Consider the following 16,730-nt stretch of genomic DNA (forward strand, 5'->3'; position numbering starts at 1 on the left):
CTGGCCTTGGTCAACTCAAAGTGGAGTTACAGTTCTTCCCAATGGCTCAATATACAAGTTACCGCAGGCTCAATCGATAGCCAACGTGTGGCACACACTTTGGTGATCTGCAGGGGTTTCTGCCCACAATTAAAGGTGGCATACACTGCTTTGTACGCCTTGCACCGTTTTGGGGAAATCGAAAACCAGTTGAAGGTTTCTCTGATTAAGTACTCAACACTCCTAGGGATGGTTTCTTTGGATGCTGCACAGATAGCCAATTGTAAAGAATGGCACACACAGCGGATGAGTACCAAATTGGGCAATGCACATTCTTCCTTTAAAATCATGTGCACCCCGTTGTGCACCCCAGTCATCACGGATGCATTATCAGTGCCAATACCCTGAAGATTCTCTTTTTTAAAGTTACACTTCTCAAGAAACTCAACTAACCGCCTTTGCTATTGATCTGGCATCGCCCCCCTCCAATTCAACCAGCCCAAGAAATGTGGACACAATGGTTATTTTTTTAGCACTGAAATACCGAATCACCACACCCAGGTATTTCAAGACACTGACATCAGTGGACTCATCCAAAAGGAGACTGAACTTCTCATCCCCCACATCTGATGTTACCCTTTTGAGAAAATAAGGAGCCAGTACTCCCCTAATCACTTCTGTGCACTTGGTGCGGTGCATTTGGAAGTTTGTTGCTGCCACAGAATCTGAAAAGGCAGCTTTGCAAGCCATACCTAAATGGTCGCATGCTAGCAGCGAACAACACTCTGCAGTGGCCATTGCCATAGTAGCTTCTGCGCTTTTGCAGTTATCCACTTTTTTAACCAACTGTGGTAATGTAGACTGCGTTGTGGGGTTGTGCGGTTTTGATTTATTTATATTCTTTGCTGTAGCACAATGTTTTTTGATGTCATACATTTTTGCAAGCATATCTGATTTGCAGTATGCACAGTATGCCCGACAATCATCCCCAATTAATGGATCCAGCCACCCTTTAAAAATCAGGTACAGACTCCCACTCTTTTCTGTACTTTTGGCTGTACAATTTTGATTGAGACATGTTGATTGATATTTATTTATTATTTTTTATTTCACCTTTATTTAACCAGGTAGGCAAGTTGAGAACAAGTTCTCATTTACAACTGCGACCTGGCCAAGATAAAGCAAAGCAGTTCGACACATATAACAACACAGAGTTACACATGGAGTAAAACAAACATAGTCAATAATACAGTAGAACAATAAGTCTATATACAATGTGAAAAAATGAGGTGAGATAAGGGAGGTAAAGGCAATAAATAGGCCATGGTGGCGAAGTAAATACAATATAGCAAGTAAAACACTGGAATGGTAGATTTGCAGTGGATGAATGTGCAAAGTAGAAATACTGGGGTGCAAAGGAGCAAAATGAATAAATAAATACAGTAGGGGAAGAGGTAGTTGTTTGGGCTAATTATAGATGGGCTATGTACAGGTGCAGTAATCTGTGAGCTGCTCTGACAGATGGTGCTTAAAACTAGAGAGGGAGATAAGTGTTTCCAGTTTCAGAGATTTTTGTAGTTCGTTCCAATCATTGGCAGCAGAGAACTGGAAGGAGTGGTGGCCAAAAGAGGAATTGGCTTTGGGGGTGACCAGTGAGATATACGTGCTGAAGCGTGTGCTACGGGTGGGTGCTGCTATGGTGACCAGCGAGCTGAGATAAGGGGGGACTTTACCTAGCAGGGTCTTGTAGATGACCTGGAACCAGTGGGTTTGGCGATGAGTATGAAGCGAGGGCCAGCCAACGAGAGAGTACAGGTCGCAGTGGTGGGTAGTATATGGGGCTTTGGTGACAAAACGGATGGCACTATGATAGACTGCATCCAATTTATTGAGTAGGGTATCGGAGGCTATTTTGTAAATGACATCGCCGAAGTCGAGGATCGGTAGGATGGTCAGTTTTACGAGGGTATGTTTGGCAGCATGAGTGAAGGATGCTTTGTTGCGAAATAGGAAGCCAATTCTAAATTAAAATTTGGATTGGAGATGTTTGATGTGAGTCTGGAAGGAGAGTTTACAGTCTAACCAGACACCTAGGTATTTGTAGTTGTCCACATATTCGAAGTCAGAACCATCCAGAGTAGTGATACTGGACGGGCGGGCAGGTGCAGGCAGCGATCGGTGGAAGAGCATGCATTTAGTTTTACTTGTATTTAAGAGCAGTTGGAGGCCACGGAAGGAGAGTTGTAATGGCATTGAAACTCGTCTGGAGGATTGTTAACACAGTGTCCAAAGAAGGGCCAGAAGTATACAGAATGGTGTTGTCTGCGTAGAGGTGGATCAGAGAATCACCAGCAGCAAGAGCGACATCATTGATGTATATATAGAAGAGAGTCGACCCGAGAATTGAACCCTGTTGCACCCCCATAGAGACTGCCAGAGGCCCAGACAACAGGCCCTCTGATTTGACACACTGAACTCTATCAGAGAAGTAGTTGGTGAACCAGGCGAGGCAATCATTTGAGAAACCAAGGCTGTTGAGTCTGCCGATGAGGATGTGCTGATTGACGGCGTCGAAAGCCTTGGCCAGGTCAATGAATACGGCTGCACAGTATTGTTTCTTATCGATGGCGGTTAAGATATCGTTTAGGACCTTGAGCGTGGCTGAGGTGCACCCCTGACCAGCTCTGAAACCAGATTGCATAGCGGAGAAGGTACGGTGGGATTCGAAATGGTCGGTAATCTGTTTGTTAACTTGGCTTTCCAAGACCTTAGAAAGGCAGGGTAGGATAGATATAGGTCTGTAGCAGTTTGGATCAAGAGTGTCCCCCCCTTTAAAGAGGGGGATGACCGCAGCTGATTTCCAATCTTTGGGAATCTCAGACGACACGAAAGAGAGGTTGAACAGGCTAGTAATAGGGGTTGCAACAATTTCGGCAGATAATTTTAGAAAGAAAGGGTCCAGATTGTCTAGCCCAGCTGGTTTGTAGGAATGTTGTAAGTTCTGTTCAAGACCAAACATTTATGACCAACTATATTCATTGGGTTTGTCTCGTCGAATGCATACTACTGCTGCTGCAGTCAGCCAACAATGATTTGCAATTTGCTGAAATTGCTGCTGGCCTGCTGCTGCCTGTGCACGAGCTGAGTGCCTGCTGTTGATGTCACTCACAATGCACTTTCGTGTGTTGTGACTGAGTGTGTGACAGAGAAAATCGTTTTTGTGTCATTTATAGGGAAAATGCGGGCATTTTAGCGTTTGTGTCACTTTTCAAAAGTTGCTAAAAGTTACAAATATATTTTTAAAAGTAGCTACATTTGTTGATAGGTGCTGTTTGAAAAATAAAGTTGCCAGGGTACTCTGAAAAGTTGCTAAATCTAGCAACAAAATTGCTAAATTGGCATCACTGGGCACAGGAACGCGCCCTCAACCTGCCTGGACAGATTCTGGGTGGAGTTGACCCTGCTGCTTTGTGTCTTCCTTTCTGATAGGCTATACCCTGTCCCTGGAGGAATCAGACCCGCCATTTTCCTGCAAGCCTCCAGCCCATTAGAGCCAGCAGGGGGAGGCGAAGTAGAAAAGAGCACAGACTTATTCAGTGGGAACTAAAGCGAGAAGGAGACTCAGTCAGTGCGAGAGAGGGGGAGTCAGTTAGTGCGAGAGAAGGACTTTGTTTGGAGAGAGAGCTCATTCGGAATTGACAAGAAGTAAAAACTCTAGGTTTGTATCCAATATAATATACAACCAAACTTCAATTTCACCCTCAAAATCGTGGATGTGGGCTGCATATCACCCTGGGATTTAGCTTCAAGAGTAACGTTCCTGCCGTCTCATTTTTCTCGTCTTTATTTTGTGTCATGTGGCAGAACTGTGGAAGCTACAGAGGACAATAGCGATTCCACAGGATTTAAAACATTTGTTCTATATCTTAATACAGAAGTGCGAAGATGTCTGGGCAAAGCATTACGGACAGGATAACCGCAGCTCAACACAGTGTTACCGGATCTGCGGTGGCAAAAACTGTGTGCAAGGCGACTACGCATGAAATTATGGGGCCGAAAAAGAAACATTTAGATTGTAAGTATCAATATGTCGGTGAGTTGCAACAATGCAGCGTTTGATCAAGCGTATGTATTCGTTAGAAATTGTTTGGTCTCTGGCTGAGGCCTACGAACATAAACTGACCCGTAGGCTATAATCAAGTAGTTCTTGACTGATGTTAGCCTACCTATGAAACGATGCGAGATTATCTAGAAATGTTCTACAATTACCCTAAATTCGAGTCAGATGTCATGCTGTCAATTTTCAATTGAAATTAGCCTTGGCACGTGCTTGGGATGTAAACAATGAGATTAACTGGATTACAATCACGTCACAGGCTACTATTTATTGTAACGTTTTTAAACTTTTCAAGAAATGGTTTGACTTCTACGAAGGATGATTGTTATAATAAAATTATATATAATGCAATTATTTAATAATATAAGTCTGATAACTGCTCTAATTTCTTTATGCTGGCTTCTATTGAGACGTGCATGGTCCATTTGATCTCCTTTCAATAGTGACTTTACTTGTTCACAGGCAATTTACTGTCCATTGAGTGTCCCGACATGATCGTCTGCTCAGCGAACCTAGACGTTATCAGAGGGTTTCTCCTCCCAGTATTTTTGGCTGACTGCGTTCTTTAGTCGTTAAATGGGGAACCTCGACAGAAACTTTTAGTGTCATTGCCTGAAAGATAGTCTGACTAGGCATGTAAAATACATACCCTATGCACTTCCTGACATTTGACCATAGTTGAGTCAGTTTTTCATTCAGTCAGTTTTTCCCCTTTTTGGCGCCTATTGATAAGACCCAGCTATCACAGTGAGGAGTGATTTATGCCTATTGGGGATCAGGGGACCATTAGCCTTGGCCTAGGTGGCCATGATGGTTGGGAATAAAGTCGCAACACGGGTTAACACCCCCTACTCTTGTGATAAGTACCATGGGATCTTTGTGACCAGACCACAATGCACCACACCTTATACCACACCCATGTTATATGGTTCATGAGCATTGTGAAATCAACTTGCATGCACATAATACACAATAAAATAAACACTGAATCAGGCAAGTAATCTGGGAAGGAATGACTGAAATTAGAACTCTACTTAATCCAACCATGTGTTGGTATATTTGATGAGTAATGTATGTGTAGGAGAACGATCTACATAAAGGTATGGAAGTGATTTCTCACTATAAATATTTTCTATTGAAGCATGTCATCAGAGTATTGCAGTGATGTTTTGCTCTATTTAAAGTCCCTAATACAACAGGCTACCTACCCAGGTTCTTCCTTCTGAATCCAACCAAAATTTGACTTGCGCTTTATCCAAACCCCTCCAAAAGACACGCATATACTGTGCGTTCGCTAAGTATTCAGACCCCTTGACTTTTTCAAAATTGTTAAGTTACAGCCTTATTTTAAAATGGGTTATATAAATATGTTTCCTCATCAATCTACACACAATATCCCATAATGACAGCATCTAGGATTTGATACCAGCAGCCCTCCAGTTGCCAGCTCACTTCCCGTCGGATTTTTCCTGTCAGACCTAGAATTTAAACTGGCAACCCTCTGGTTTCGGGCTTGCGCCTCTAATCGCTAGGCTACCTGCTGCCCCATAAATCCAGTGCTCCCCAAATAGACTGCTGAACAACTAATCAAATAGCCACCTGGATTATTTACATTGACACCCCCCACCCACCACCTCACCTTTGATTTTACACTGCTGCTACTTGCTGTTTATTATTTATGCATAGTCACTTTACAAATGACCAGTATCCCCGCACATTGACTCGGTACCGGTACCCCCTGTACATAGTCTCGTTATTATGTACATTTCTTGTTACTTTTTGTGTGATTCGATAAAAATAAAACACTTTCGTTTATTTAGTAATTATTTTATTAACTCTTTCTTGAACTGCATTTTTGGTTAAGGGCTTTTAAGTAAGAATTTCACGGTAAGGTCTACACCTGTTGTATTCGGCGTATGTGACAAATGAAACTGTATTTGATTTGAGATAAAACCAGGGTCAGACCCACCTCAGACCAGGATTCGAAAGCAGGGTCTGATAACCTGGGATTACCCTAATTCACAGTAGCAGAGGTGCATAAATATGGCGTCCTCCATGCACTTACCAGAATTGCCTCGTTTACTAAGTTTGCTCTATTGTTCATGGCTCTCTCTTACTCTACACATAAAAAAATAATAAAAAAATAAATAAATTGATATTAGCACAGTATACATGATCCCAATTTGAGCCATAAGACGCTGGCAATTTGAAAAACTGAAAAGGTAGACTATGCTGATATATTGATGCATTGAACCATGTTGCATGCCTTAGCGGCAAAATTCTGTGGATTGTGCTAAAACAATTACGTCATATCTGAATCCTGACATCTCCATGTACCTTCGCCATTGACAAATCAAGTGAACTTAATCTTAAAGATCCTCAACCTGTCCACACCTTTTACTGGGTTAAAACAATGGGGGACCTCAACGTACCACCGACGCATGTGCTTTGCAGACATACCTAGGTTCTTCTCTGTTTTTTCGGGGGATACCTGGAAAGTTGGTGGGCTGCTGTTATATGTTGCAGATCTATGTGATAAGTATTTTCCAAGGAGAACTAGTTCATCAGAAAACAACCACTTGTAATGTTGCAAGGAGTGTGGCTGGTGAAAGAGAAAAAAGGCACAAGCAGGTCTCAATGAAAATGACATTAGCGGTGGTTAAGCCTTTTCCTTTCCAACAAACTGATGTTGTGATTGCATGTTAACGCACAAAAATAACACCTACATAAGAGCGCGTCAAGTCTTGTTCATGAAAAACTGGAGGTATCAAAACTGGCCAACAGATTTAGTCACCAGCAGAACCACTTTCCGTTACAGTGACTATTTGCAATTACAATAGCCAGCCTTCTCAATGGCTGAACAGGTTGTAAGTTGGCATTAGCATTACCCTTTTTGATTGTATCCTGGTTTATGGTGGTGGTAAAATTTGTTCAGACTCAGTCTAGGTTGGTTTTTCATCAAGTCTATTCCGTCTCTTCCTGGTGTTTGCCCTGGCCGTGTCGGGTTACTCCCGTTTAATGGGTTTTAATTCTGGGTCATTCTCAGCGCCCTAGCATCAGTGCTGAAGCGGGTTGACTGCATGCATTGCCACATCAATAGTTGTTCACACCATGCTGCTTATTTGCATACGTCTCGGTTTTGGTGACTAGAGACTGAAACCAATTTCCTGCTGGGCACTATTTTTAGCATTGGCTCCGTAATAAGAAATGTCATGTGTGGTGTTTGACGTGGGTTTTGAAGGGCATGTCTGAAACTCGAACCTAAAAGTGTGTAGAGGCCATACCTCACTGACTCCTGTCCCTAGAAAGCTTCTTGATTGGCCTCTCCTTGATAAGGAGGCTGCTGGGGAGGGCCTTGAGGCTCCTTTTGTAGTCTGGGGGTGGCAGGAGCGGAGCAGGAATGTCACAAAGGTTGGAGGTATTCAGGAGGGCTGGTAGCACTTGGAGTTGGCGTTTCCTCAGACCGAAATGGCAGTGGTGTGTCTAGCTCCCCTCCGGTCTGATTTGTACGCAAGATATGGCCCCCTTCTCTTAGCTCCTTTGATTTGGGTTGGGTTTCCGGCCAGTGTCCGCGTTCTTTAACACAGCCTTTTTAAATAAACAACTTTGAGACTTAACAGTTACCAGAAAGGGGAACAAAATGTGCAAAGGTCAAACTGTTGTGTTTTCCACTCTATGAGCCTGCTCTTGTTTTCTGGTCTAATTTGGTTAAGAGCAGGTGTAAAATTTGTTCCAAGATGACTGCTCTTGCAATTTTAGAAATATAGAGCTATCACTTTAGTTTCCAGTTTGTTGTAATCGGTGCAACTTACCTGACTCAATATTGCACTCATCTATATATAGAGAGCGAAAAAGACTGCCATTTTATTGCATGTTAGGGATTTTATGGTTTAATTGCTTTTACGCTAACCCATTTCTGTCCATCCCAAAGTGCAAGGGTCAATCACGAGTATAGTCTATCTGATGCTTTAGGGACTTTTCAACCACTGTAAATGGAACATTTATTTTGTCATTGTGTCACTAAACTTGTTTTGCATCCCTAAACAGGATGTGTGATCATAATGAGGTAATGTGGGAAGTTGGGAACTATACTTCATCACCTTCCACTTGATATGATGGCTACATTTGGTGAACAATGAAGTTATTATTTTTTTTTAAATACGTCTGTGATGAGGACCTTTGTACTTGACTATAACGTCACCTTCCTTCAGTGAGTCAGCATGCCTGGAATTCCATTTGGAATTGTTCCCCTTTTGATTGCGGCCTTTGTGTATTCGTGTTTGTGCAAAGTTCTTTACCATTGGGGAAACATGATGATGAGAGTTAAACCTTGTTTATTTCCAGAAGGAATTTACTTTGAAATCTTAATTTCTTATTCGAGCTCAGGCATAAAACTCTCAATACATGCCCTTAACCAAAGTAATCACACAGGAGGGAGTAGATACGATAGTCCCTCAGACAGTAGCTGAGTGGCGTGGTAGCAATCACCTGATAGTACCTCAGTGGTCCAAATGATCTGGACACAGATCTAGGTTTAGCACACTTTTTTGGGGAAGGAAATCTCAACACTGACTTTCCTATGAAAATGCAAATCCCAGGTATCCATGTTGTATTGTGGCTACTTTACTAAAAAAGGTTGTCCGATTACTGGGTGTGTTAGTGAGACTGAAACTAGGAAGCATGAGTTTACCTGATCTTGTTACTTTGATTATAATGTAAGCCTACAATATCTGTATTGTACAAAACACTTGTTTTGGTTCCTGGACCTATTTGCATCACAATAGAGGTTAGCTGCATGGGACAAGGTGTTATGTCACATGAACACTCAACCACCTCCTACTTAAGGCCCTGAGTAGGAGTGGGTTTCAGTTGGATAATTAACCAGAAATGTAAAAGGTAATTTTAGAACAATGTTAAGTTGTGAGGTCATCTCTCCTCTCGGTGCATGTGGTAATGCTGATTACTGAGCAAGCGTGTTCTATAGGATCCAAGCTTATTCTGGGAGCTTGACTTGTGAGTCAATCCTGCAACATGATGCTCCCTAGAATCTGCTGAGGGTAAGGGGCATGATCCACGTATGTTTCAAACCTCAGCAGTGTGTAGAGTGGAACCCTCAAGCACTTCAGTGCCCCATAGCTCTTTTTCTGGTTTGTGATCTGTATTTGAAATGGAGACAACCATATGCTGCTGAGCAAGGAAGCACGTTAGATTTCTATGCATTTGAGTTAACATTGCATGTTGACTAAGCCTACATGGATTCAAAATGTGGACTCTTAAAGCACAAGGAGGATTGGTACTGATGGGATTGGTTGAATTGGGCCCACTTTTAGCTATGGTAATAACCGTGTAAAGGTGCCATGAAGCATTGCCGCGGGAAGATGTTTGGGTGGGAAGCCGCTACAGACGGCTATATTGGTCCGCTAATACAGGACAAGTAAAGGCCCAGAGCACAACTTATTTGTTGTTGAAAGACGCCATTTATTTTGCTTGTGTTATAGATGGGGAGCCTTCATTGGGTGTGTGAATTGTCCTCTGAAGCACTGAATGTGAACCACTTTAATGCCTACCATTCTGCCCAGTAACCACTGAGGTCGCAGTCAGCTGGGTCAGGCCAGAGGACACGCTAACACATGCAGCATGAGAGGCTCTGCCACAGGTTCACCCTTAACCCCCCCCCCCCCCCCTCCCAACTCTCCTGCAGAACGCAGCCCACTCAGAGCATGTGACCGCAGTGGCATCGAATGACAGTCCCTCAAAAAGAGTGCTGACACCGCCTGCCCCACTGAATGGAGCCCACTGTAACTCTGAAAAGCCTTTTGCGATTCAGTGTCATGATTCAAAGCTGCAAACCAGGCACTACCATCAAATACTCATTCTTTAACCTCCATATTCCGAGCTTGATTTTATCTCTGTTGGCCCATCTCATAGATTAACCTCATTAGCCATTTGTCTACAATGAAGTGAAGTTGAGTTCAGGGTCTTTGGCAAGATTTTTAAAGATTGACCCACTCTGGTCTTACTATACCTGTGTTGTGATCACTGAATACTTCTAGCATGGCCAACTCTATCATTTTAAAATGATTGTATCATATCATCCATATGCTGTGTAGAGCTGGTCCCTAATATAGAGGAAAAAAGCAAACTGGTTACAAATGCCACTGATGCAAACGCAGACCTTGAAAGAGCCATCGACTACTCTAGCTGAGAATTTTTCAATGCACTTTAATCATCTTGCATCTGTCCACTGCAAGATCACGTAGTGAACTAACCTAATTGTACTCCCCTGGAACATATCCCTCTACAATTTCAGAAAATGAATTGGAATGAAAATTCTAAAAGGGCGGGGAATCCTCTGAAAATGAATTGACGATAGTGTTAACTGCTACTGTTCTGCCTGATATATATTTACTGAGGAGGTCGAGCCTTGATTCAAAGCTGTATGCTACATCAATGCCATGTTTAGGGAAGTGCAACATTTTTTTGGGGGGGGGGGGTTAACACTGATTGCCATTTGCAGTGAATAAATTAACGGCCAACATTTTCAATGCATATATTCGCAATGGATGGGTAAAGTAAAAAAAAAAAAAAAGGTACGTAAACATTGGTTCTGTTCTTTACCCTCCACTACACCGCAGGCTTGGGAAATAAACTCACTTCCTGAGTGTCAACAGTCAGGCAGGATGTTGATTTATGTGTGTGTGTGTGTGTGTGTGTGTGTGTGTGTGTGTGTGTATTTAATGTATGTATTCCAAAAATATCAGGGAGCTGATTGTTTGGGAGGGTAGAAAAAGAGTAATACCCTTTTGATCGGCTTCCTGTGATTGATTATGAAAGCGTATTGTCTGTCCACTCTTGTCTCCCCACTAGGGCTGGGCGCTATACCGTATTTTACTATATACCGGTATTGATGCACGGACCGGTTTGGGTTTTTACTTTACCTTCTATAACTGTATTTGAATGTTTTGTTAAATGTGATACGCCGTGTGTAACGTCCATTTTTATAGTTTACTTTGCTACTTGGGTATCCCTCTCTGCTCTCTCTCCACGCCGCTTTCCACACAGACCTAGTCCCACCCCGTTACTCAAGGAGCGCATTTGTTGTTGCTTGACCACGACACTTTCGTTCAGTCTGCATGGTCAATACAACAATGTTTACAATTTGATCTTAATATAAGTCCACAAGTGTTCTATAGTTACAATATTAGTTTGTGTTTCTTACATCTGCAAACAGCTAGTTTGAATTTGCTTAGCAAGTTAAGCTAAATCGTGCTAGCTAGCTAACTTGCTAATAAAAGTACTGAGTCAGAGTAGTAACTCGTTCATGGCATTTTCATTCGTTGTCATGTCAAACACTGTATTCAAAGTGGCCACTATTTATATTCTAACTATAGAATTATAATAAACATTCTATTTCCATGATTCCAAAAGTTCACTGAAGTGTTTTGACCTAAATCGCAATTGCAACATTTGGTTAAAAATAAGGCCTAGTATTTTCACCCATATCGTGGAAATGACCCTCCAAATGTGCAGGAAATACAGGAAATGATTTAGCTTGAAGTTGAATTGTTTTATACTGTTCAATCAGAATGGAAATGGACCCTTTGAAATAATTTTGAATGTATATGTTGCCACCCTAGGGTCACACACTTCTCTTAAAGCAAATTTAGAATTTTTATTAACCAAAATCATAAAATGGTGTCAAAAATGTGAAAAATACCATGATATGATATTTTGTCCATATCGCCCCAGCCCTACTCCCCGCACACCATTTGAATAGAGTGCTGCGACGATTTGACAAAATCGTCTTTGGCTTATGGCATTTCAAGTATGCACAGTTTTTGTGTAATTTGAAAATGTCTTCCACAAAATGATTCAACTCAACTTTCTAAATGAACTTGTCTACCTTCCAACCAAAAGAAATCCACTTCTGGCGACATGTTCTTCAAACTCAAGCCTAGTTTTTGAACTTCAGTCGTCGACAAGCAGTTAGTTGTACCACAAATTACTCTTTATTTAGATGTTGAACCCCTGTAGGCCTATAGCTTCACTATGGTGTACTCCAAGCTCATGTTTATGGGTGGCATATGTGTCTTCAAAAAGGCTTGTAACGCAGAATTGTACACTTCAGGTGTTTTTTATTTTATTTATTTTTTTCTTTTTTTTTCTTCTGTCAAACAGTTGTACTTAGGGTAGATTTGGGTTCTGCCAGAGGCAGGAAGTGTTTTGGGGTAATTAATGCTACCCATTTTTTTTCCAATAAGTGGGAAATAAAAGGACTTCATTATTATAATCTTCCCCCTGTAAACCTTGTGTTCTGCTGAGCTTATTGGAACTGTTTGCTGAAGCCATCAAGTCTGTTCCTTGCATGTTTGGCCCTTGAAATCTGGTGTGTTAATTAAAGAACTCTCAAGGGAATACGAGGGAAATGCCTCGGCCATTGCATTCCAATCATTGCTAACTTGTCCAGAGTTCCGCATGGAGGGGGCTTTTTATTGGACTGTTTAGTTCATTTTAATGCTTTCAATTCCCGTCAGCTGCCCTGACCATGTCATCACTAACATGTAATGGCTATTAAATACCCTTAGCTACAGTGGGTTTGACCTATGTATAAGCCCTTGACCCTTGCAATTGGAATAAATGTGTGTAGACTCAATGAACGACGACTGAGAAAACGGTGCGGGGAAGAAACACTTTCAACAGGAGGTCCAGGTCAACCACTGCATAAGCATTCCATAGCACTTCATGTCATCACACTAAATCTGGACTCATGAATCGCATGCATTATAATTATTTATAAATTGATTGCAAATAAATGATATACAGTAGCTTATGAAAGTGACCTAGCTTTTATTTTCTAGGAAGTTTAGTAATCATTTTCACTCTATTTCATATATTTTAATTATGACTTGACATGTGGCTACAGCTGCTGATGCAAGCTCTTTTGCAGACATTGGCAATGCAGTCTCTCTACCCAAAATATGGTGGTTTGTCATTACTGGAATCCTTTTGTCATGCTTTTCATTTTTAAACTTTCCACACAACCCTCCCAAACCACAAAGTATTCAGAATAGAGCCTTGTCTGATTCCCACCAGCTTGTTCTTTGCACTCCCTTCCTTTTTTCATGCTTTGGATTCGAGACCTTTGCAATTTTCAGCTGACATCCTTGCCAAAATCAGTGCTGATGTGAAAAGCTCAATTTGCACAGTGCTGATATGACACTTGCTGCCATTTTGTTTTTTTAGTCTTGTTTGCCGCAGGTCCATAGTGAGTCACCGAGACTGACTTGTCTTATCTGTACTATTTCATTGTGATTTAGCACTAGAGTAAAGTCTGAAGGCCTTCTAGGAATTTCAGGCTGGTGGTGTTTTACAAAGAGACCGGTGGTTAAAACTTGGTTGGGTAACTAAAATAACAGACAAATCACCAACCATGTTATTTTGGTTAGAGAGGCTGGTCTCATGAGACCCTATATCTGTTGCGTGAGATTTATGATTGTTATGTACATGATTGCAGTGCTTACTGTACACGTACAAAATCTCTGAATTCAAGCGTGGCATTTTTTTGGGGAAGTTTCAAAGAATCAGACCGACTGCTTGGAATACATGGGTCAGATGAGAGAACATGCAAATTGGTCTTGGTTTTCTTTATGGAGTGAAACTGCAATTTAAGTTGCTGGACTTTGCTACGCCTGGCTCTTTTTTTGAACCATTGTGTCAGGCATTTTGCTCAATTCAGCCTGTTTATAAATCAGACTCAGTAAAAGTTTGGTCTAATTTAAACACTTTTTAAAACATTTTTACTAGAACCAATAGCTTGGTAGATGTTGGGAGTCAGAATCAAAGGGTTTCAGAAACGCTCCATTAACTAGAATGGTGATTAACAATGAAAGTCTGTTCGCTAGTAGTTCCAAGAGTAATCCCAGCCATTTTAGTAGGCTCTACTTTTTGTCCCCTTCCTCTGCTGCGGCCGAAGCCAACTTTCTGACGGTAGTGTCTCCAGATGTTAACAGAGCGAATGCAAGATTTATGGTGTACAGCTATGCAAGACTCAATTACCATCTGTATTTTGGCTACCACGAGGTGCTATGCTCAGGTTGACTCGCATCTTCTGAATTCTGCCCACAAATGGGTTTTTATGGTTTTAATACTTCCTGTGAATAGATGGTCAGTTTCCTCTCTACTACACATAGGGGTGTGCCAGTCAAATCAAATTTCAAATCAAATTGTATTGGTCACATACACATGGTTAGCAGATGTTAATGCGAGTGTAGCGAAATGCTTTTGCTTCTAGTTCCCGACTGTGCAGTAATAGCTAACAAGTAATCTAACAATTTCATAACTACTACCTTATACACACAAATGTAAATGATTGAATACATGCATATAAATATATGGATGAGCGATGGCTGTGCGGCATAGGCAAGATGGTATAGAGTACAATATATACATATGAGATGAGTAATATAGGGTATGTGAAAATTGTTTAAAGTGACTAGTGATACATTTATTACATACAAATTTAGATTATTAAAGTGGTTAGAGATTTGAGTCAGTATGTTGTCAGCAGCCACTCAATGTTAGTGATGGCTGTTTAACAGTCTGATGGCCTTGAGATAGAAGCTGTTTTTCAGTCTCTCGTTCCCAGCTTTGATGCACCTGTACTGACCTCGCCTTCTGGATGATAGTGGGGTGAACAGGCAGCGGCACAGGTGGTTGTTGTCCTTGATTTTTTTGGCCTTCCTGTGACAATGGGTGCTGTATGTGTCCTGGAGGGCAGGTAGTTTGACCCCAGTGATGCGTTGTGCAGACCTCACTACCCTCTGGAGAGCCTTACGGTTGTGGGCGGAGCAGTTGCTGTACCAGGCGGTGATACAGCCAGACGGCATGCTCTCAATTGTGCATCTGTAAAAGTTTGAGGGTTTTAAGTGACAAGCCAAATATCTTCAGCCTCCTGAGGTTGACGAGGCGCCATTGCTCCGCCTTCACCACGCTGTCTGTATGGGTGGACCATTTCAGTTTGTCTGTGATGTGTATGCCGAGGAACTTAACTTTCCACCTTCTCCACTACTGTCTTGTCGACGTGGATAGGGGGGTGCTCCCTCTGCTATTTCCTGAAGTCCACAATCATCTCCTTTTGTTTTGTGGAAGAGTGTGCGGTTATTTTCCTGACACCACACTCCGAGGGCCCACACCACCTCCCTGTAGGCCGTCTCGTTGTTGTTGGTAATCAAGCATACCACTGTAGTGTCGTCTGCAAACTTCATGATTGAGTTGGAGGCGTGCATGGCCAAGCAGTCATGGGTGAACAGGGAGTACAGGAGAGGGCTGAGAACGCACCCTTGTGGGGCCCCAGTGTTGAGGATCAGCGGGGTGGAGATGTTGTTTCCTACCCTCGCCACCTAGGGGCGGCCCGTCAAAGTCCAGGACCCAGTTGCACAGGGCGGGGTCAAGACCCAGGGTCTCGAGCTTAATGGCGAGTTTGGAGGGTACTATGGTGTTAAATGCTGAGCTGTAATCGATGAACAGCATTCTTACATGGGTACACCTCTTGTCCAGATGGGTTAAGGCAGTGTGATTGCGTCGTCTGTGGACCAATTGGGGCGGTAAGCAAATTGGAGTGTGTCTAGGGAGTCAGGTAGGGTGGAGGTGATATGATCCTTGACTAGTCTCTCAAAGCACGTCATGATGATGGAAGTGAGTGCTAGTCGTTAAGCTCCGTTAACTTAGCTTTCTTGGGAACAGGAACAATGGTGGTCCTCTTGGAGCACGTGGGAACAGCAGACTGGGATAGGGATTGATTGAATGTCAGACATGGATATAAATATAAGGAAAAAGATATACAGTTGAAGTCAGAAGTTAGCATACACCTAGGTTGTACTCATTAAAACTTGTTTTTCAACCACTCCACAAATTTCTTGTTAACTAGTTTTTGCAAGTTGGTTAGGACATCTACTCTGTGCATGACACAAGTAATTTTTCCAACAATTGTTTGCAGGCTGATTTATTTCACTGTATCACAATTCCAGTGGGTCCGAAATTTACATACACTAAGTTGACTGTGCCTTCAAACAGCTTATGTCATGGCTTTAGAAGCTTCTGATAGGCTAATTGACATCATTTGAGTCAATTGGAGGTGTACCTGTGGATGTATTTCAAGGCCTACCTTCAAACTCATTGCCTCTTTGCTTGACATCACGGGAAAATCAAAAGAAATCAGCCAAGACCTCAGAAAAAACATTGTAGACCTCCACAAGTCTGGTTCATCCTTGGGAGCAATTTCCAAACGCCTGAAGGTACCACGTTCATCTGTACAAACAATAGTACGCAAGTATAAACACCATGGGATCATGCCGCCGTCATACTGCTCAGGAAGGAGATGTGTTCTGTCTCCTAGAAATGAACGTACTTTGGTGTGAAAAGTGCAAATCAATCCCAGAACAACAGCAAAGGACCTTGTGAAGATGCTGGAGGAAACGGGTACAAAATTATCTATATCTACAGTAAAATGAGTCCAATATTGACTTAACCTGAAAGGCCGCTCAGCAAGGAAGAAGCCACTGCTCCAAAACCGCCATAAAAAAGCCAGACTACGGTTTGCAACTGCACATGGGAACAAAGATCGTACTTTTTGGAG

General features: G+C 42.2%; 1 protein-coding gene across 17 annotated transcripts in view; it reads left to right on the forward strand.

Annotated features, from left to right (window-relative positions):
* Positions 1-3,535: 3,535 nt before the first annotated feature.
* picalma (phosphatidylinositol binding clathrin assembly protein a) overlaps positions 3,536-16,730 on the forward strand; it is a 51,388-nt gene continuing 38,193 nt past the window's right edge. For 4 of the 17 annotated variants that reach the window (XM_029690576.1, XM_029690573.1, XM_029690577.1 and 1 more), the window contains exons 1-2: positions 3,538-3,697; positions 3,915-4,054. In XM_029690576.1, coding sequence (XP_029546436.1) covers positions 3,925-4,054 — 130 coding nt within the window. In that variant the 5' untranslated portion in view covers positions 3,538-3,697; positions 3,915-3,924. Of the gene's footprint in view, positions 4,055-16,730 lie in introns of all 17 variants that reach the window. The other 13 variants (XM_029690575.1, XM_029690574.1, XM_029690579.1 and 10 more) reach the window with 9 other exon arrangements.

This window comes from Salmo trutta, chromosome 15 (assembly GCF_901001165.1).
Source record: "Salmo trutta chromosome 15, fSalTru1.1, whole genome shotgun sequence".
NCBI classification, from domain to species: domain Eukaryota; kingdom Metazoa; phylum Chordata; class Actinopteri; order Salmoniformes; family Salmonidae; genus Salmo; species Salmo trutta.